Here is an 18,177-nt window from a genome sequence, read left to right on the forward strand (position 1 = left end):
AGGGGTGTTTATGGACGGTGTAGATGGAAATATATCACCCGTTCAATCTATTACTGTATCTTCTCTATAGGTGGACCGTAAAAAAGAATCGTTCTTGTTGTTATCAATTACATTTTGGTGGGATGATGATCGTTTGTCTTTTTTAGAAAAAAATAAATAAAATGGAATAGACGATTCAATGTACAAATTGCCATATCGGGACACGGGATGTAAAATGTCATTCATGCAAGGCTTTACTTATACATATATCTTTAAGGTGGGGATACCTCTCGATACATATTGCATATATTATTACGTTAGTCATAATGGATTTCATGCATACAATATAGGGTAATCACATCAGACAGAAAATCATGTCTTTTTTCTTTCTTTTTTTTTTGGACACTTTTCTCGGTGAATTAGGGATTTGATAAAATCATGGTGGATGTAAAACATGAAAAATAAATAACCCATGAAATGAAAAAGGCATGATGATGAATAGTAAAACAATGGATGATATAACAGATGTATATAACATTTTTTTTTATTATTATTATTTGTTAAGGATACAAAATAAAAAAAAAAAAAAACAAAGTAAGAAATGAAACAATGATAAAAAAAAAATTGGAAGTAAACAAGTTCTAATATAACAAACTATAAAAAGGGTGAATCTAATACAGGGGAAGTAAAGAAGGAATCAATACCATAAAAAGAGTGGCATAAGAAAGTTTCCATAGAGAACTACCAGAGTTGATGACACCACCATCGCCACCACTGCCACCACCACCACCACCACCACCAGATGTTGTAGAATTTGATCCATTGACTGAACCACCCATTCCTTTTGCCGCAGCAATGCCAACACGATTTTGACCCATATCAAAGACCATATAAGCACTTCGAAGCATAGAATCACCGATCAAGAACATGTTGGGACCCAATCCACCACCAGAACCACCCACAGGAGCAATACCAAACAGACAAGTCTTTGCCGTTGCAGGAGTATCACCATCCAGAGGAATGACCAATTCAGAAGCCTTGACAGAAAATGTGACGGGAGGTGTATTGAGAGAAGGTGTACTTGACATTTGTAATTCCAACATGGCAGGTGAATCGGCTGTTGAACATTCTACCACCAATAAACCTGATTGTCGATCCAATTGGAACCCGTTGGAACCCGCCATGGCTGTTGCAATGGAGATCGCTACTTCGTTGGGCAAATAAGTCAAAGTGGTTCCTGTATCCAAAATAAATGCACCAGGTTTTTGTAATTTGAATTCTGGATTTTGTACACCATTCCGTACAGCAATGCCTTGTCCATATACCATCCAATAGTAATATCCTTCGTAGTTTGTTAAACTGTTGTTTGCATCCTTCTTGTGAAGCAAAGGATCAATGTTGAGTTTCTTCATCAGATTAGTACCATCATCATCATCGCCATTGCCACCAGGAGAAGGGCCTTCGCCTTCAGGAGGAGAAGGATGTGGTTGATTTTGTAGTTTTGCCACTGGAAGATACACCAAGTTACCTTCATATTTGGATGAATCCACACCACCAAAAATGATTTCACCTGCCCAGCCTTGCAAAGAAGCAGAATTCAGATAAATAGAAAACACTGGTTGACTGATCATGCCTTGTTGCACCAAGTTGAAAACAAAAGGAGTATACGCAGGATTGTTTTGTGTTGTTGCTGCCGTCAATTGAGGATACCCCAAACCAAGAATCCCATTGGCATTGATATTGCTTGCATTACCACTATCTTGAGGTATGAGAATGTCTTTGGTATGCGTTGCTAAACCAAATTGTTGTTGTGCTACTTTGGCCCCAGATACTTCTACACTATCTTGAACATATGTACCATTCACCGATCCAATGCCGTATTGAATACTAAACTTTTCTTTCGTTGCTTTGAAAGTCGACGACTTTGCTGTATTGAATCCACCAAAAGGACAAGATAATTTATCACAATTACTGGAAGGTACCCATAGATCAGCACTTGTTTAAAAAAAAAAAAAAAAAGTTAAGGAAGAAAGAAAGAAAGAAAAAAAAGAGTGGCCCGACTTTTTTTTTTTTTTTTTTTTTTTTGTTATTACCTGCCAGTATCCAACGTAACCGAGAAATTCTGCGGCGGAGTGCCAATGCCTACAGAGATCAAATATTGAGAACCTTGATCATTATAAAGAGAAGCAGTAAAAACGGAACCTTGTTGACGTTTTTGTAATCTTTGTCGTTGACGTAATCTTGCTGTTTCCAAAATATCATATTGTTGAGGTTTTCTTTTAATGGACATACGTACTTCTTGTTCAGCAGCTACTACTGCCATAAGAACCAATATAGTGGATAATGAAATCAACATTATTTATTTTTTTTTTTTTTTGTTATTTAAAAAATATACAAACAAAAAAAGAGAATAAACAAAAAAAAAAAAAATATACAAAAAAGTTGAATAAACAAATAAGAAAAGAAAAAAATTCTTTCAGTCAAGTTACTAATTCCCCATCAATGCAAAACAGAAACAAAAACCGATCTATTCCCGAGGCTAAACATGATTCTTTCCTTTTGATCCATCACCATCCTTTAGCTATATGAATGGATTTTTTTATATAATGATTACATTGGATAATCCATAGATAGAATCTCTCTCAACAAAGTTCAATAATATATATAAAAGGATATCCTGCCGTCGTTTTTACACCTTTTTTTTTTTTTTTTTCTTCTTCGTTTCTGTTTCAATTATATTATGTTTATTAAAGTAAAACCTTCTCAAAAGATAGAAAGACAAAAACAAATTAAACTAAATTACAAAGTTAAAACTAATACAATGAATCCAAGAGTAATCACCGATGATCGACCAATAGATGAGGCAGAGGATTGTTGTTGTTGTTGTTGTTGTTGTTGTTGTTGATTGTTGGGGTTTTGAATGTTGTTCTCGGCACTTGAGGATGATGATGTAGTATTGTCATGAGGAGAATAAGGAGCCAATCCAACACGATTCTGAGCCATATCATAAACAGTATACACAGCACGTAAAGTCGCTTCTCCCAATAACCAAGTAGGGGCAGATGAAAGACTATCACTAGGTTGAGCAGGAGCAATGGCAAACATACAAGAAGTCGCAGTAGCCAGATCATTGGTATCAAGAGGAATAATCAATTCTGAAACAGGTACTGAAATGTCGAGAGGTTGTTGCTGCTTTTCTGTTTTTGATGTCGATAATTGGAAATGGACTGAATCACGCTTGTTGTTTCGTAAGCTACAATCCACTTGATAGATAGAGTTGAATACATCAAATACCGGTTTTTTCTTTGTTGAGATACTTTGTACAATGCCTTTCACCACCGATGCTGGCATATATGTCATTGTCGTACCCGTATCCAATACAAATGGGACCACATCGTTTGTTGTATGAGTATAGTTTTTGGAAGTAGAGACGCCTTGACCAGGTACAGTCCAATAGAGATACGTACCACCTTGTCGCGTGCCATTTTTCTTGCCAACATTAGGAGAAACATGTTGATGTTGAATATCATAATCAATCACTGGGACATAGATCAATTCACCGGAAAATTTGGTCTTATCCACTCCACCAAAGATGATCTCTCCTCCTCCTGATGATGATGATGATTTCGTTTGATGGCTGTTGGTAAGATAAATTGAAAAAAAAGATAATTGTTGTTGCATTAGATGAAAAGCAAAAGGAATGTCATTTTTTACACCTCGAGCAGAGTTGAGACCAGGATATCCAAGACCGAAAATACCATTGGATTGCGTACCATCCGACACGACACCAAGAATATCCTTTGTATTGTTGACAAGACCAATTTTCTGATTCGATACAGACGTTGTACCAATACTGACAGTATCTTGTCCATACACACCTTCTGCATTGCCCAAACCATATTGAATGGAGAAAACTTCGTTCAACACTGTCAATGTAGATGACTTATTGGGATCAAACCGTTCATAAGGACACACTTTTTTGGGACACTTGGTAGTAGGTACCCATATTTCAGCACTATATATAAATAAATAAGATCAGTTATCATACAAATAAAATATATATATATATGTCTTTGTAATTTACCTGCCAGTGTCTAAAGTCATGTTGAATAGTTGTGGTGGAGTGCCAACACTGACTTGAATAAGATATTCACGACCATTTGCATTGATGAGTTGTTCACGTTTCCTAAACTTGCTTTCATTAACAGATCGACGAAGTAAAGTCATGGCATGTTCATTCCGTAGCAAAGGAGCTCGTATAAGTTCTTGAGGTGTAATGGTATATACGGGCATCACCATACTAGCCAAAATACCAGTAGTGACTAGTAAGGGATTAATATACATGATAAAAAAGAAAAATGAATGGAAGGGGGTTATGAAGAAGAAGAAAAACAAAAACAAAAAAAAGGAAAAGAGGTATAATAAAGAGTTGGCAAAAATAGACTACATTTTTTTTTTTAGTATAAAAAAGAATATGAAGAAAAGTGGTTGTGAAATGATTTCCAGCAAAAAGAAATACCACTTGATTGTCGGACATGGAATATCCAATTGTTCGTATTCTTGGATATTCCCCTCTCCTTGGTACAATTTCTTTTCTTTTTCTTTTTTTAATATTGATTGTCCTTGTAAAATATTTATTTTTTCAAACGGGATCATCATCACCTTCTACTATTTGTTTTAATGATGATCATCATACAGGGAAAAGTGATAAACACGTTTGTCTTTATTTTTGGCATGGCAATCTACCTCAACTCCCGCTTCACGGTACACAAAAAAAAAAAAAAAAAGAATGTATTGAGGTTCCAGTTCCTTTGTCGATATGATCCAATTTAAACATCATACTTTTCTTCTTACCAATCTACAGAGAAATTGGATAATTATCTAGGTATTCACTTTGCTAGTTTCTTCTTTTTTTTTTTCTTTCTATCATATATTCCTATTTTTTTTTATTTTATTTTATTTTATTTTTTTTACATGATTCAATTGATAAAAAAATAAAAAAGTTATTTTTAGAGAGTTTTCTTTCAACCATTGATTAGTTATTCAGTATAAAATGATTTTTGTGATCTATCTATTGATATGATATGATGTGATCAAGCTAAAAATATATGATCGGGACAAGATAATGGCATGAATCAGGGCAAAAAAAGCTGCTGAGCCCAAATCACAGGGATGATAAAAAAAAAAAAGTGATGAAATTAGAATCACAAAAAAAAAAGGGCTTCTTATTTATTATGTCTTTATATAAACAAACAGGATGATTAGATGATGAAAGACAAAAAAACATTATGGGTTCTCTTTTTTTTTTGTCTTTTTTTTTTTTCTTCTTGTTCTTTCCCCCTTCTTTTTGATTGAAAAAAATAAATAAATTAGAATCTATTGATGAAAGAATGGTTAAAGTATAGATTCATGATTTTATGGCACTTTATTCTCCTTTCTTGGTATTGTCAAGCTCAACCAGAATCTTCCGATAATATTCTTCTTTTACTTTCTACCACTGCATCATCATTACCAGAAAGTAAGTGATCATCTTTTTTTTTTTTTTGATGCAATTGAAGTATTAAATTCTTCTAGTTTCCCTTTAAACTTTTTTTTTTATCAGTTGAAACCAATATTAATACAACATCTATCAACAGTACTAATAGTATTAACAGCACATATATTACCATCTATCCTCAAAGATGGACTATAGTAAGTTTTTTTTTAAAAAAAGTTGTTATGTCCAATAAAAGATTCATTCATTATTTCCTTTTGTTTTTTTGTTTTTTTTTTTAAAAAAAAAAAGATTGTTGGTATTGTATTTGCATCACTGACTTTATTACTTTTAACTATTGGAACAGCATTGACTCTTCATATGAGACATAACAAACGAAAATCAAAAGAACTTAAAGCACTCTATTATTATAATTCTTCTACTCTTATACAACATCAAAAAGAGAAATCATCTATTCACCGACATCATCTCTTCCTGCGAAACAACAAACAACAGACAATCATCATTGATCCACAATTTCAATCTGCTATTCAACATGCATCCATGATTCCTTCTTCACCTACATTATCACAATAATAAAAATATACATTAGGGGTCATTATGTCATCTAGTCACGGGAATGATGCAGGCCAATTTGTATGACAATGGCTAAATTTTTGTCCCCGAATTTTAAAATGCGGGGTAAATGATATTTCATTGGTTGATTGAAATAAGCTTCAATGTCTTTCCGTTTTTTTTTTTTTTTATGAGAATGAAGGACGTCACCCATAAGAATGCAAATCAATCAAAAAAGATTTTCCTTTTTTTTTTTTTTTAAAGAAGAAGAAAGAAAAAGAAAATAAATAGGAGAAAGGGAGATTGATCAAATGGAATTTCCCGAAAGAGTATGGATCGAATCTTCACATGTCAAGCGGATACTCAATTTCATTTTTTTTTAACTCTTATAATTTTTTTTTCTTTTATTTTTTTTTTCTTATATTTTTTTTTCTTTCTTTTCTTTATCTCCTCCCTTTTTAATATGTCTACTTTATTAAAGACTGATATTTCTCATCGATTATTACCTAGTTGGGTATTACGCATAGTCGGTTTCTCGTCTTTTGCCGTTGCTTTGATCAACTTTTTATTCCTATTATGTCGTCGTACCACTCGTCGTTATATCAAGAAACCTCCTGCTTATCAACCAACTTCTTTGAAAAGAACAAGTAGTAGTTTAGCCAATATCCAACAAGAGGTAATGACCAATCTATTACAATAAAGAAAACACTTTTAACTTTATTTTTTTTTTTAGTGCATGTCAAGATCTTCTCCTTATGCACGTACTCCTTCACCGCAATCAAATAATAGATGGAGATCACGTTTAGTAGATAATGTCATAGCTGCTACATCTGTACTCAAAAAGAAGAAAAAGTTGACGATTTCTTTGAAAAATGTAAGTATATATAAAAAGGTGAAATAAAAAGTTATTTACACTTATCTTCTTTATAGACTATTCTATGGAATCCTTCTCAAGATGTAGATGTTTCTAATCATGCATTCCATGAAAATGCTGTATTATTATTATCTCGATTATGTCAACAATATGAAGTTCATTTATTGATCCATATCAACAATCCAGACGAACACGAACAAATCAAACGATTATTGACTCCTATCATCTCTGGTCATTCATCCAACATTCTTTTGGACTTGACACGCATTCATTATTGTCATGATGAAAAGACAAAACTTCATTTGGTACAACATGTACTTTGTCCTGCTATTCATGTAGAAGGTGGTTGGGAACTTGATGATGGTGAAGATATGGTACGTGAATTACGTTCTTCAGTCACCAAGTTGATCTGGGTCATTACTCGACGACGACGGGCATCTTTCAATAAAGAGGACATGAAACTTTCGGATCAAGATATATTGGCTGATAATGTGGAATTGACAGATTCTTTATTGGATACTTCTTTGGCTCGTGATCTTGGTTTTGTTGTATGATATCCCCTCCTTTGTTTTTTACCCTTTAGATTTGTACATTTGTTTAGAACCTATTTATACACATATACTTATTTTAATATTTTACCCTACATCTTTTTTTATTCTTTCAATAAAATCTCTTATTTCCCTATTCCTTCTTGATCAATAATAAGAATAATAAAAAAAAACACACTTCCTTTTTTTTTTTTTTTTTTTTTTTTTTGTTTGCATCATCATCAGTCATTAAATAGTTGGGATTTTTCTTTGCAACTATAAGTAAATCTATTCAAATTGTGATCATCTTGACGTTTTCATCTTTATTCAACATGAATAAAACCTATTATTTCTTCAAAACATCAACCCCTCCCATTTTATTTCTATCAATCATAAATAAAGTATAACTACACTGTAACTAATCTATCAATAATAATGATTCATCTGTGGCATCATTTTCTTCACGTAAAAGGTCTATAAATAGAAAAAGTGGATGAATATCAGTCCTTTTCTTTTTTATCTTTATTTTATTTCTTACCAGACCAAGTGTTATGCTCCAATTGTCCTACCAATTCAGTGACATCAGATGGGGTCATATGATCCATTGTAGAATCCAATGCATAATAAACTGTAAATGTATCGACTTGATCTTTCGTTTCATCCAGAACCTCTTTTTGCCATGAGAGATTTGAATCACTTGCTTGCGAAATAGTGCCTTGTCTTTTGTCTTGTACTGAAAGTCTTTTGATGGGTGAGATAGGTGATGCAAGTCGATCTGGTTGAAGTGAAATGAATGAATGCGATCTAGATGATGCACGCTTCTTCTGTATTCGAGAATCCATAGGAGGTACTGCAATGGGCGAAATGGTCTTGCTGGTATCGATGATCAGTGGTGAAGGCCGTAATGGTGATCCTACCTCCTCATTCTCTGTTGCTAATGGATGTTGTGATGGTGGTTGATTAATAACGATAGCAGGCACCGGCGATCCATTCGGACCGGATGATGATGATGGTGATGGATGATCTGTAGTAGTCATCACGTAGTTATCCATGTCCCTTACGTATTCCGAGTTGATTTCATTGTCATTTGGTGGAAATAAATCATTTGGACGTTCGATGACAACGGATGAATGACGCTGTAATTCAAAATCACTGGATCCAACTGATGTCACATTACTGGAAGGAGATTGCCAATCGGCATACAAGCTCATATTCATCATTTGGTTGTCGTGTAGTTGTTGTAATTCCTTGATATACTCTCGGCGTTGTATAAGCATGTTAACTGCATTCTTTGCTTTTTCCGTAGCCAAAATCTTCCTGATGCATTCTTGTTGTCGAGACCATTCCACAAATCCAACAAATCTAATATTCAAAAAAAAAAAAAATAAACTAAATATAAAAATAAAAATCAAAATGAACATACGTGAGAGCTTTTGTTGTATCAACAAGTCGAAGGGCCAAGATTTGAAGAACAGAATGAAACGCAATTCCCCTTGATGTCGCTGTCAATAGAATTTCCTAGATTATAGAATAATCAGTTATTGTTTGTATGATGAATATCTTTTTATGACTTACATGATAAACACGATTATATTCCTCTTTGTTGGCACGCACAAGTGGTACATCCATATCTGAAAGTTTTTTGTTGACTTCATAGTAGTTGTAATATCTTTCACCAAGGATATTGTTGGATGCAAATTGATTTTGTAGCCGTGATGAGCTCAAAGGAACTGAGGCAAGATGAGTCATATCCGCATCCATTTGATCACTAGCTTTGAGAAGACTTGCCAAACTGTGAGATTTTCCATAGATTCGCATAGCCAATGTTCCTTGAAGACTCTAATATTTAAATGGATTGTACATAAAAAAAAAAGTGAGATCATCGTCAATCATGTAGACTAAAAAAAAAAAAAAAAAAAAAAGAAAACACAATCATTGACTTACCCGTAAAAAACCAGGAACATCATCCTTTTTTATGAACCCAGTGGCTTTTGGATCATATTCCTCCCATGATGACTTGTAACTAAAGGAGAAAAGTACATAGTTTAGAATTTGTTGATATAATGTAAACTGATCATCACTTACTGCCTAAGATCTGCTCGCGTCAGTTGAGTGAATTTGTTCCGTTTATCGAATGTAAAACTAAAATTATTGATAACAACCTATAAAAACAAAAGTATGAATTTTTTTTTCTAATCTATATTTAATTTTTTTTTTGTCTATTATAATTACCACTGTGAATAAATTGACAAAGATATATGTACAAACCACGTAGAAGAGAATAAATAGTGTATAGGCAGCAATTGGAGAACCACAATCTTTCCCTTGAACACAATTTGGAGGTTCCACCGCAAAATCATGCATCAAAAAGTCCTATTTGACAATCAAGATAAGTATCCATACTATCATCCTTTATTTTTTTTGTTTTTTTTTTTACCCAATTTTCTCCTGTAGTAATTCGAAATAGGGTTAAGAAACCTGTTGATAGAGTTCGGAAATTGGCATTATGGCTTCCATAAGGTCCATATCTTGTCCAATCAAATAATTCTTGGAATATAACAGCGAAACAAAGCATCACCAATACGAATGCACCAGTGACATAACCAATGGATGGAAGTGCTTTCCTAAAATGATGATAACGAGTAAAATCAATGAATGATCCCCTCTATTCCCCTTTTTTGATATCACTTACTGAGTGGTTCTTAACAGAGTATCCAAAGAATCAATCCTTTGAGCTAGACGGAAAGCAAGACCAACTTGAGCGAGATTGTACATCACCTCTAATGAGAACTAGTTTGTAACAAAAATAAATAAATAATAATTATTAGTGGTCAGTAAATCATAATATGAATTCGCTGCTTTACAGATTCTTCAAGGAATAGTTTCAAGATACTAGTTGTAATGGCTAAATGATAAATAAGGATTAATCATTGGATAACTTCATTGAGAGAAATGATTCTGTAGTTACCTGATATTACCACCACAATGTCATAAATATTCCATCGAGAAGAAGTAAGCTATAAATATACCAAATATGAATTACGAAAAAAAAAGAATGAAGATTTCACATTTGATTACCTTCCTCGGACCCAAACCAAGAACTTTGATCAAGATTTCCAAAGTATAAATAATCAGAAAACCATAATATAGACGATCTAATAAAAAAAATATTCCCAATAAAAAAGAATGAATCAATTTAATAATCATTCTTTTTATATTGTTATCATTTATTTACCTTGCAAATTGGTCATCCATATTGGTTGATTCAAAAATTTGGAAGCAAAGACGGCTAAATAAAAAAAAAAAAAAAAGATGGATAAATAATCATAGCTCACAAATCCCTACCAAAAATCAACTTACTAATATTAGCCATAGATACCAAAGCCATGATTTGAGCAAATTTTCCACGTCGATTAATAACAAGATCATAACACATGGCTCGAAGATTTCCTTCAGGTCTTCCCACTTTTCTTGATGGTTTGACCAAGGAGAGTTGACGTTGTAAATCTTGAAATTGTCGTTGAGCATTTGTCAGTGAGGATATGCCACTTCTTTGTTTGAATGTTTCCAGGAATACCTAGAAATAAATAATAGAATGAGATAATTATCAAATCCCAAATAATTTTGTATCTTACGCCAATGAATAATTGAATAGTACATAAGGAAGCTACAAACATAAATACAATGTAATAGATAGAGTAAGTGATAGATGATTCAAACCAATTAAATTTGGGTTGTGAATATAAGGAGGGTGCCACGCTCATTGCTGTAAAGAGAGATAAGATCTATTAGACGGACATCATATAAAATAAATAGTTAATATTGTCTCATCATTCTAAAAAATAAAAAATAAAAAAAAAAAACTTCTTTTCAACTTACCCAACCTTCACCAGAAGCACATTCGAACAAATGGAGAAGAGCCTTTTCAAACGTATCAAAGGAATAATCGTACGGATTACGCCAAACTCGAGGAATAAATATACCTTGATTATCGTCATCAGTTGATTGATATTCACCCCAACAGCCAGATTTACCACCAACATCACCATCGTTGCAAAGAGAAAACCTTCCACCAAAGAGGAAACACCCGTAAATAGCAAAAGGAATAAACACCAAAAGATTGAGAGTAGCCGCATCCAATAGTTTAGGAAGTCCATACATAATATCTAAAAAGATCACTCGTGTTCCATGAATGTAACGTATCAAATGCATAATCCGTAGTGTTCGTAAGCATCGAAGAATACTAGCTCTTTCGTTGGTATTGTGATTATCCTTCAAAACTATCATCACAATCACTTGCGCAATGAGTGAAGCAAAGTCCAAATCATTCCATATACTTCGTAAGTATGATTCTGGCAGCATGATGACCCCGGTATTGATCATGTGCACAACTATGTCTATAAAAAACACAACCAATAATCCAATTTGAATATATTCCATGACTTGCGTTGCTTCAGGATGAGTCGTTCGAAATTGATAGTCGGTATAGATGGCAAGTACCAAACTTAAGCAAATAAAAGAAACCATAACAGCAGCATAGGAGATACGATTTGTTGCTTTGGCACACCAGTGACGGATAGGATTACTTGGCTTGAGCATTACCATGCTTCGGAAGAGATTCAGATTTTCAAGTACCATTGCTTTGTTTTCTTTGGCCACATTCAACTCGTATTCATCACCATATTTGACCAGAGGATCCACAGAATCTTGATTGATAATTAGATCACTAGGTACAGACACTTGAGCACTAGCAATTGATCTATATATATATATATATATATATATATATATAAGTAACATGATGACCCTCATTTTATCATTTTTCTTCACTTACACGTTTGACGCTGTACGTCTTAATGATTTTCGTACTTGGACCGAGTTTGACCGAGATGAACGTCTAGATAACATTTGTTCAAGGTTTGGTTCCTCTTCTTGTTCTAAAAAGTCTTGAAAGTCGGATTTTTTCACAGGTGCAACTAATGTTTGAGGTAAGTCCTCCACTTTTAAACCTCTTTGCTCTTGTTTCACAAACATGGGCAGTAGGAATCTATTAAAAAAAAAAAAAAGAAAGTAAATTTCAATGAAGATGATTATTCCTTTTTATCTTTTTTTTTTTTATTATTATTATTCCCTTTTTTCCTCATTACCTGCTTATAACGTCCAATTGAAAGTATTCAGGTTGCCATCGATGTTGACGAATATATTTCTTGATTTGAATTTGCCTGATTTCATCTTCATCCAAATCAAAGTTTTCCAAGATAACAGCAATAAAGAGATTGAGCACCATATCTATATTATTCAAAATAAAAAGAATAAAACCAGTTTTCAATATCTTTTTTTTTTTTTTTTTGTCTTTTGCTTTAATAATATCACTTACAATGAATAGCCATATAGAGAAATAACATAAAGAGCCCAGCGAATACCACTGTTGAATACGATTGACTGTGCATAGCATCATAGAGAATATCCTAAAATGAATAATCATAACATAAGCATATATGAAATATACATATATATATATATATATATATATATGTATGAATTTCAATTTCAATTTACCGTCCAGTTTTCACCTGTCATGATCTAATTATTTAAAATAAGAAGATGAGATAAAATATATTCAAGAAAAAAAGATATTGCTTGCTTACTTGAAAAAGAGATAGGAAGGATTGATAAAAATTATCGAATCGCATCACAGGATCATCCATTCCAGCTGTGCCTTGAAAATCACCACCAAAAAGCTGGACAGCAATAGGACTAAAAAGAAACAGTACGATAAAGGTAAAGAAGGTCAAATTGATAATCCCTTGGCCATCACCAATCACATCCGACTAGTAAAGTTAACCATGATCCATCCAATAATAGTAGATATATGTGAAAAAAAGGGGAGTTAGTTTTCGTATGTGTATGAACCTAAATATTCATATTACCAAAAGTTGCAAAACTCTTGGAAAAAAATACACTAATCGATAAGTTCTTGCTACTGCAAATATTTGTAAGAATTGATACAATCGACTAGAAGAAGATACAAATAGAGTTGTACATAGGCATCCAATGGCAAGAAAAGTATCCACTTGATTCCGTACTAGAAAAAGAAAAATAAAAAAAAAGTGAAGGTAATAATAGAGAAGAATACAAGGATGTCACGATGTATTTTATATATATAAAAAAGGATATGAGTTGAGTCCCAAAACTGTGAAAAGTTGTCATGACCACAAATTCGAATAATCAGTTCGATCAAAAATACCAAACAAAATCCAGATTCAATCAAAACTATATATATATAAAAAGGTTAATGAATGATTCAACCAATTGTCACTACTAATAATCTCTACGATCAATTTGTCTAATTACTTACACATTTTTGTTGTATGCTTTCCAGGAGCTTCAGCACTGAAGATGGCCATAATCACCGTGTTGATAACCACTAATACACTTCCAGAAAGCACAAACCATTTACTCGTGATGATATTGTTCAACTTCCGGTGTAAGCGATGAGAACGGCGGATCAATGGATTACTTGCTCCATGATGTCCTTCATATACCCAATCATCATTCACATCGTTGTTATCGTTGCCTGTCTCTTCATCTGTTCTTTGATGATCCTTTTTCGCGTCGTCATTGCTTTTGGATGTTCTTTCAATATTTCTTGATAAAAGTACCCTTGTTTTACGTTGACTGGCAAAGGCACTTTGCCGAATAGTACCACGAAGATTGGAAAAAGATGTTGTGATGACGGCTAAATAAAAAAAGAAAATTATCAACAAGTTCTTTTTTTTTTTTCTGAAAAATAATAGTAATCACTTACCAATAAACATGGGAACCAAAATAAATGTCATCAAGTAAAGACAAAAGCAGTAAAAGATACTAGAAGCCATAGTGGAAATAGAGTCTTGGCTCATATACTTCAAATCAGTCCAACCTTCTGTAGAAATCACCGTAAATATATTGAGCATGGCATAAAAAATGTTATCATAGTTGATATATGACCATCCAGGTAAATTCTTGGCACTTTGAATACATGCCTGTCCCAACTTGCAAGTATATCCATCGTTGCTACGACTAGTTATCATGTCGCCAGTATCAAGAACAAATACACCAGATTTATGAGATATTGAATCATAATAACTGTTGCACATCTGTGGTGGGTTAGCATAAGTGATATCTATCATTTCATAAAAAAAAAAAAGTGAGTTGTTCCATTATAAGTATTTTTTTTTTTTAAAAAAAAAAAGAAAAGTAAGATACTTACTTTCCATATTCTTATGAAGACCACCTTCTGGTATGACAGCACATCGACGAGAAAAAGAATTTGTAAACAGGAAAAGAGCCAGTAATGAGAATAATAACCAGAAAAAAACAAAAAATCCAAATACATTGCATAAAATGAGGAAACAGGTTTCCAAAGATTGCATGATGATCTATTATAAATCAAAAATCAAAAAAAAAAATTGAATTAAACTAGTTTCAAAACTGATCTTGTCACTTACTGTTGTGCCTTCTGTCATGGTAAGGAATCGTAATATACGAATAGATGACAAAGCTGCTAAAATAGAGACCATTGCGTCATTGTCCAAAAGAATGATATGTAACCAAAATGCTGACACTGCAATCACATCCAAAATACTTCGGGTATTACTGAGAAAAGGTAGATGACTAATTTTGAAAAATTCAAGAGAAGGTGTTCCATTTTTTTCACTTGTTGTTTCATCACCTATTTGTTGAGTAAACGGATGATCACTTATGGTAGGTGACTGTTGCTGTTGATCTTGATTGACTAGAAACGGGCTTTGTTCATTGACAGGTCGAGCAGGTGAAGCAGAATTCGATGAAGGTATTGAGCGCTGTGGTGAAGGTTGATATATATTATTGTCTGTGTGATTGTTGATAGGACCAGGAGACAAATCTGTAGTAGCCCAAGGTGCTTGACGACTGGTTCTACCACTGTGGTCATTGGAAGGCAAAGATGATGGTGAACCAAAAATGCGTGGCATCACGTTGGGTGGTATATTTCCTTGACCTGATGATCGATGTGTCATGGGTGGACTTGAAGGTTCATTAGGTTTTCTGGATTGAAACCGTATCTTTTCCCATATACCAATCAAAAATAATTCTTTGATGTTTTGTACAATATTTGGTTGACTTGGTGATGATGTATGGAGAACAAAGCCATAAACGATTATCTTGGCCACAATTTCTAATCTGTATTAAAAAAAAAAAAAAAAAAAAAAAAAAAAAAAAGACAATCAATATTTCATTTCCATTTTTTTTTTTTATATGATACTTACAATACAACACTATTGATCACACAAAGAATGGGGATTTGAGCACTAGTAATAGATGTTTTCTGCTCATGATTTTGAATAGGTATACAGGATAAGACCAACCATTGAATGAATAAAAGTAATAACGACAACAGTTCATACCATCTAAATCAGTATAACATATCAGTACCAATATAACATATTTTTTTTTTTTTAAAAAAAAACAGAGTTGATCATGGAATTACCTTGAAGCTATCACCATCCAGAGATATAACCGGATTTTGCTTGAAGGAGAGAATAACCACAAAGACCAACCATCGAATTGAATACAAGAAGTTTGATCATCCTTGAAGGAGGGAATAGACGGAGAGACAGGAACTTCATCAGGTGTCAAATAGGCGTTACTGTTATCGCGATTCATTCCAAAAGCAACAGATAATCTACGGGCAAGATGTTTTGTGGGTGTGATCAAAAAGGATTTGCTTGTGGGTATTCTTGTATCATGTTCAACATCCGAGGATGCATTGGATGGCGTCGGAATCGATATGACTTGTTCTTCTGGGGTTATATGAGATCTTTCAGGCGATATTGAAGTTGGTTCAAAAGAAGTTGGAGGCAAAGGAGATCGTTCATTAGAATGACGTGGAGAAGAATCCTGAATATTTGGGGCAAATGGAAATATTTTACCAAGACTTCCAAGTCGCTGTCGTTGACGAATAGGTGTAGGTGAAGTGGATGGTGTACTGGTGTTGTTGGTATGATTGCGTGATTCATCGTTATCAATAATAAAAGATGAGTGAGAATGATCGTCAGGTTCAACAAGGATATCAGTGGCCGGAGCAAGTTGGTTGCCTTTGCTACGAGATGTACGTCTTTGTTGTTGTTGTTGTTCAAAGTGGCTTTCGTTGTCACTATCGTATCCAGGTAAATGTAGAATGGATTCTTTTTGAAGAGCGCGCATAAATGTAGCCAAAGCTTTAATATCAGTAACCGTCATTCGTGTTGGAGCCAGTTCACAATTCCTAGTATCCATTACACGTTCCGCCATGTCGATAAGCCGCACTTGAAAAGATGTCCATATATGTTGAAGCCAAGATAAACCTGGATAATCAAGGTGAGCTGCATTGTTTTTGTTTAAAGTGGTAGAGTTGCGTGCAATGGTTAAAAATTTGGAAAGACGCTTTTGTCGTAAAGAGGGTAAAGACCGGGATTTGAAATGCAAGGCGGCAGGTGTTAATTTCTTGTAATCAGGATGAAGATGATGATCTGATGATGAATATTGACTGAATGGTGGCCTTGCAAAAGAATAGCGTATAGAAGATTTACGTCGATGAGATTTATATGCTGATGGTACTGGAATGGATCTTCCAATACTACTTTTAAAGTTTCCTGTATTATTGTCGTCCGAATATGTATATTGTGAAATAGGTATTGTACGTTGGGAAGATGTGGAGTATTGTTTACCAGCATGTAATGGTTGATCATCATCTTTTTTATTCTTTGTAGATACTGAACCTTCTGATACCTTTTTATCAATATCGATTACATCAAGATTGTATTTAGAATATGGGATATGTCCACTAGCTATACTCTGTCGTCGTTTTGGTGTTCGTCTTCTTGAAGACATAACTTGTAACTTGAGAGCATCCAATTTATTTTTCTTTTCCAAACGATCTTTTGTTAAAGGAGGGTAACATTCTTGAAGATGAAATAATGTCGTCAATCGAGAAGAAGTAGATGATAAACGTCTATCATTAGGTGGTGGTGATGATGATAATATATCAGGATGACGTTGAAAAAAAGTGGGTGAACTGGTATCCGATCGTCTTGTTTTTTTCATGCTGTTCAAATGAAAAAAAATAAAATAAAAAATAAAAAAAAAAACATTTATATAAAGTTTTATCATTTATGTCAAAACTCGGGAATTTTCTGAATTTAAAAATTTAGGCCACTGTCATTTGACTTTTTTTTTTTTGTCAATGTTTCTGCTTTCTTTCTTTCACCTTCTTTCTTATTGCTTATGAACTTTTCGTGTGGTTGCCTATTTGATAAATCCGTCAAGGAACCTCATTTCAAAAAGACGAAATATTTTGAAGATCTCAGTGCAAGTTTTGCCATCAATGCTAAACATGAACAACTAGGTGCTCAGTAAGTGAATATTAACATGAAACAAAACAAAGTCTCTAATTGTTTTTTTTTTTTTAATAAAAAGTTATTCTTGGTTGGTACAATTACATAAGCCCTTAGGTGTAAAGGACCCTTATATTGAAGCAACTTTAGAAAACCCTATGGATCCATCAAAACCTTTACAAGTTCAAGCCATTCGGTTAGAAAATTCAGATAGCCAAAACCAATTCCCTCATCCAAGATACTATGTACTTTCTCCTGATATTGGTGGATTGAACTGTGGATTATATAAAATGAAGCTTACTGCGTATACTGACAAAACAAAATCAAAAGTAATTGGTCAACATGAAAATGAAT

General features: G+C 33.5%; 5 protein-coding genes across 5 annotated transcripts; 2 read left to right on the top strand and 3 right to left on the bottom strand.

Moving 5' to 3' along the window:
* Positions 1-550: 550 nt before the first annotated feature.
* BX664DRAFT_168025 (aspartic peptidase domain-containing protein) lies at positions 551-2,339 on the bottom strand. The gene is made up of 2 exons (XM_051539968.1): positions 2,073-2,339; positions 551-1,974 (listed from the first exon to the last, which is right to left on the bottom strand). The coding sequence occupies exons 1-2, from the start codon at positions 2,333-2,335 to the stop codon at positions 651-653; spliced, it is 1,587 nt and encodes a 528-aa protein (XP_051397943.1). The 5' UTR covers positions 2,336-2,339; the 3' UTR covers positions 551-650.
* Positions 2,340-2,777: 438 nt separating this feature from the next.
* Positions 2,778-4,443, bottom strand: BX664DRAFT_360390 (aspartic peptidase domain-containing protein; the record flags this gene model as incomplete). The annotated part of the gene is made up of 2 exons (XM_051548154.1): positions 4,064-4,443; positions 2,778-3,994 (listed from the first exon to the last, which is right to left on the bottom strand). Exons 1-2 carry the CDS (start codon positions 4,321-4,323, stop codon positions 2,779-2,781), a joined length of 1,476 nt encoding a protein of 491 aa, XP_051397944.1. The 5' UTR covers positions 4,324-4,443.
* An 848-nt stretch (positions 4,444-5,291) lies between these two features.
* On the top strand, positions 5,292-6,079 carry BX664DRAFT_337195 (uncharacterized protein). The gene is made up of 3 exons (XM_051546184.1): positions 5,292-5,497; positions 5,582-5,670; positions 5,765-6,079. The coding sequence occupies exons 1-3, from the start codon at positions 5,362-5,364 to the stop codon at positions 6,047-6,049; spliced, it is 510 nt and encodes a 169-aa protein (XP_051397945.1). The 5' UTR covers positions 5,292-5,361; the 3' UTR covers positions 6,050-6,079.
* Positions 6,080-6,437: 358 nt separating this feature from the next.
* Positions 6,438-7,589, top strand: BX664DRAFT_337197 (uncharacterized protein). The gene is made up of 3 exons (XM_051546185.1): positions 6,438-6,704; positions 6,762-6,902; positions 6,959-7,589. The coding sequence occupies exons 1-3, from the start codon at positions 6,492-6,494 to the stop codon at positions 7,454-7,456; spliced, it is 852 nt and encodes a 283-aa protein (XP_051397946.1). The 5' UTR covers positions 6,438-6,491; the 3' UTR covers positions 7,457-7,589.
* Positions 7,590-8,818: 1,229 nt separating this feature from the next.
* On the bottom strand, positions 8,819-15,423 carry BX664DRAFT_267136 (Ion transport protein-domain-containing protein; the record flags this gene model as incomplete). The annotated part of the gene is made up of 22 exons (XM_051540935.1): positions 8,819-8,947; positions 9,005-9,268; positions 9,374-9,452; positions 9,515-9,591; positions 9,662-9,802; positions 9,867-10,053; positions 10,122-10,185; positions 10,790-11,006; positions 11,065-11,214; positions 11,309-12,176; positions 12,264-12,476; positions 12,577-12,718; positions 12,807-12,897; positions 12,989-13,012; positions 13,078-13,260; positions 13,360-13,514; positions 13,577-13,702; positions 13,788-14,034; positions 14,092-14,168; positions 14,238-14,594; positions 14,703-14,850; positions 14,920-15,423. The coding sequence occupies 22 exons, from the start codon at positions 15,421-15,423 to the stop codon at positions 8,819-8,821; spliced, it is 4,443 nt and encodes a 1,480-aa protein (XP_051397947.1).
* Between the last annotated feature and the right edge of the window lie 2,754 nt (positions 15,424-18,177).

This window comes from Halteromyces radiatus (assembly GCF_025201355.1).
Source record: "Halteromyces radiatus strain CBS 162.75 chromosome Unknown BX664scaffold_6, whole genome shotgun sequence".
In the NCBI taxonomy this organism is placed as follows: Eukaryota; Fungi; Mucoromycota; class Mucoromycetes; order Mucorales; family Cunninghamellaceae; genus Halteromyces; species Halteromyces radiatus.

Bases quoted from the DNA above. Each gene is read 5' to 3' on its own strand.
- BX664DRAFT_168025 (XM_051539968.1), bottom strand. From the start codon at position 2,335: ATGTTGATTTCATTATCCACTATATTGGTTCTTATGGCAGTAGTAGCT. The intron at 1,975-2,072 runs GTAATAACAAAA...TTTTTAAACAAG, and splicing joins GTTACGTTGGATACTGGCAG to TGCTGATCTATGGGTACCTT.
- BX664DRAFT_337195 (XM_051546184.1), top strand. From the start codon at position 5,362: ATGAAAGAATGGTTAAAGTATAGATTCATGATTTTATGGCACTTTATT. The intron at 5,498-5,581 runs GTAAGTGATCAT...TTTTTTTATCAG, and splicing joins TGCATCATCATTACCAGAAA to TTGAAACCAATATTAATACA. The intron at 5,671-5,764 runs GTAAGTTTTTTT...AAAAAAAAAAAG, and splicing joins ATCCTCAAAGATGGACTATA to ATTGTTGGTATTGTATTTGC.
- BX664DRAFT_337197 (XM_051546185.1), top strand. From the start codon at position 6,492: ATGTCTACTTTATTAAAGACTGATATTTCTCATCGATTATTACCTAGT. The intron at 6,705-6,761 runs GTAATGACCAAT...TTTTTTTTTTAG, and splicing joins TAGCCAATATCCAACAAGAG to TGCATGTCAAGATCTTCTCC. The intron at 6,903-6,958 runs GTAAGTATATAT...TCTTCTTTATAG, and splicing joins TGACGATTTCTTTGAAAAAT to ACTATTCTATGGAATCCTTC.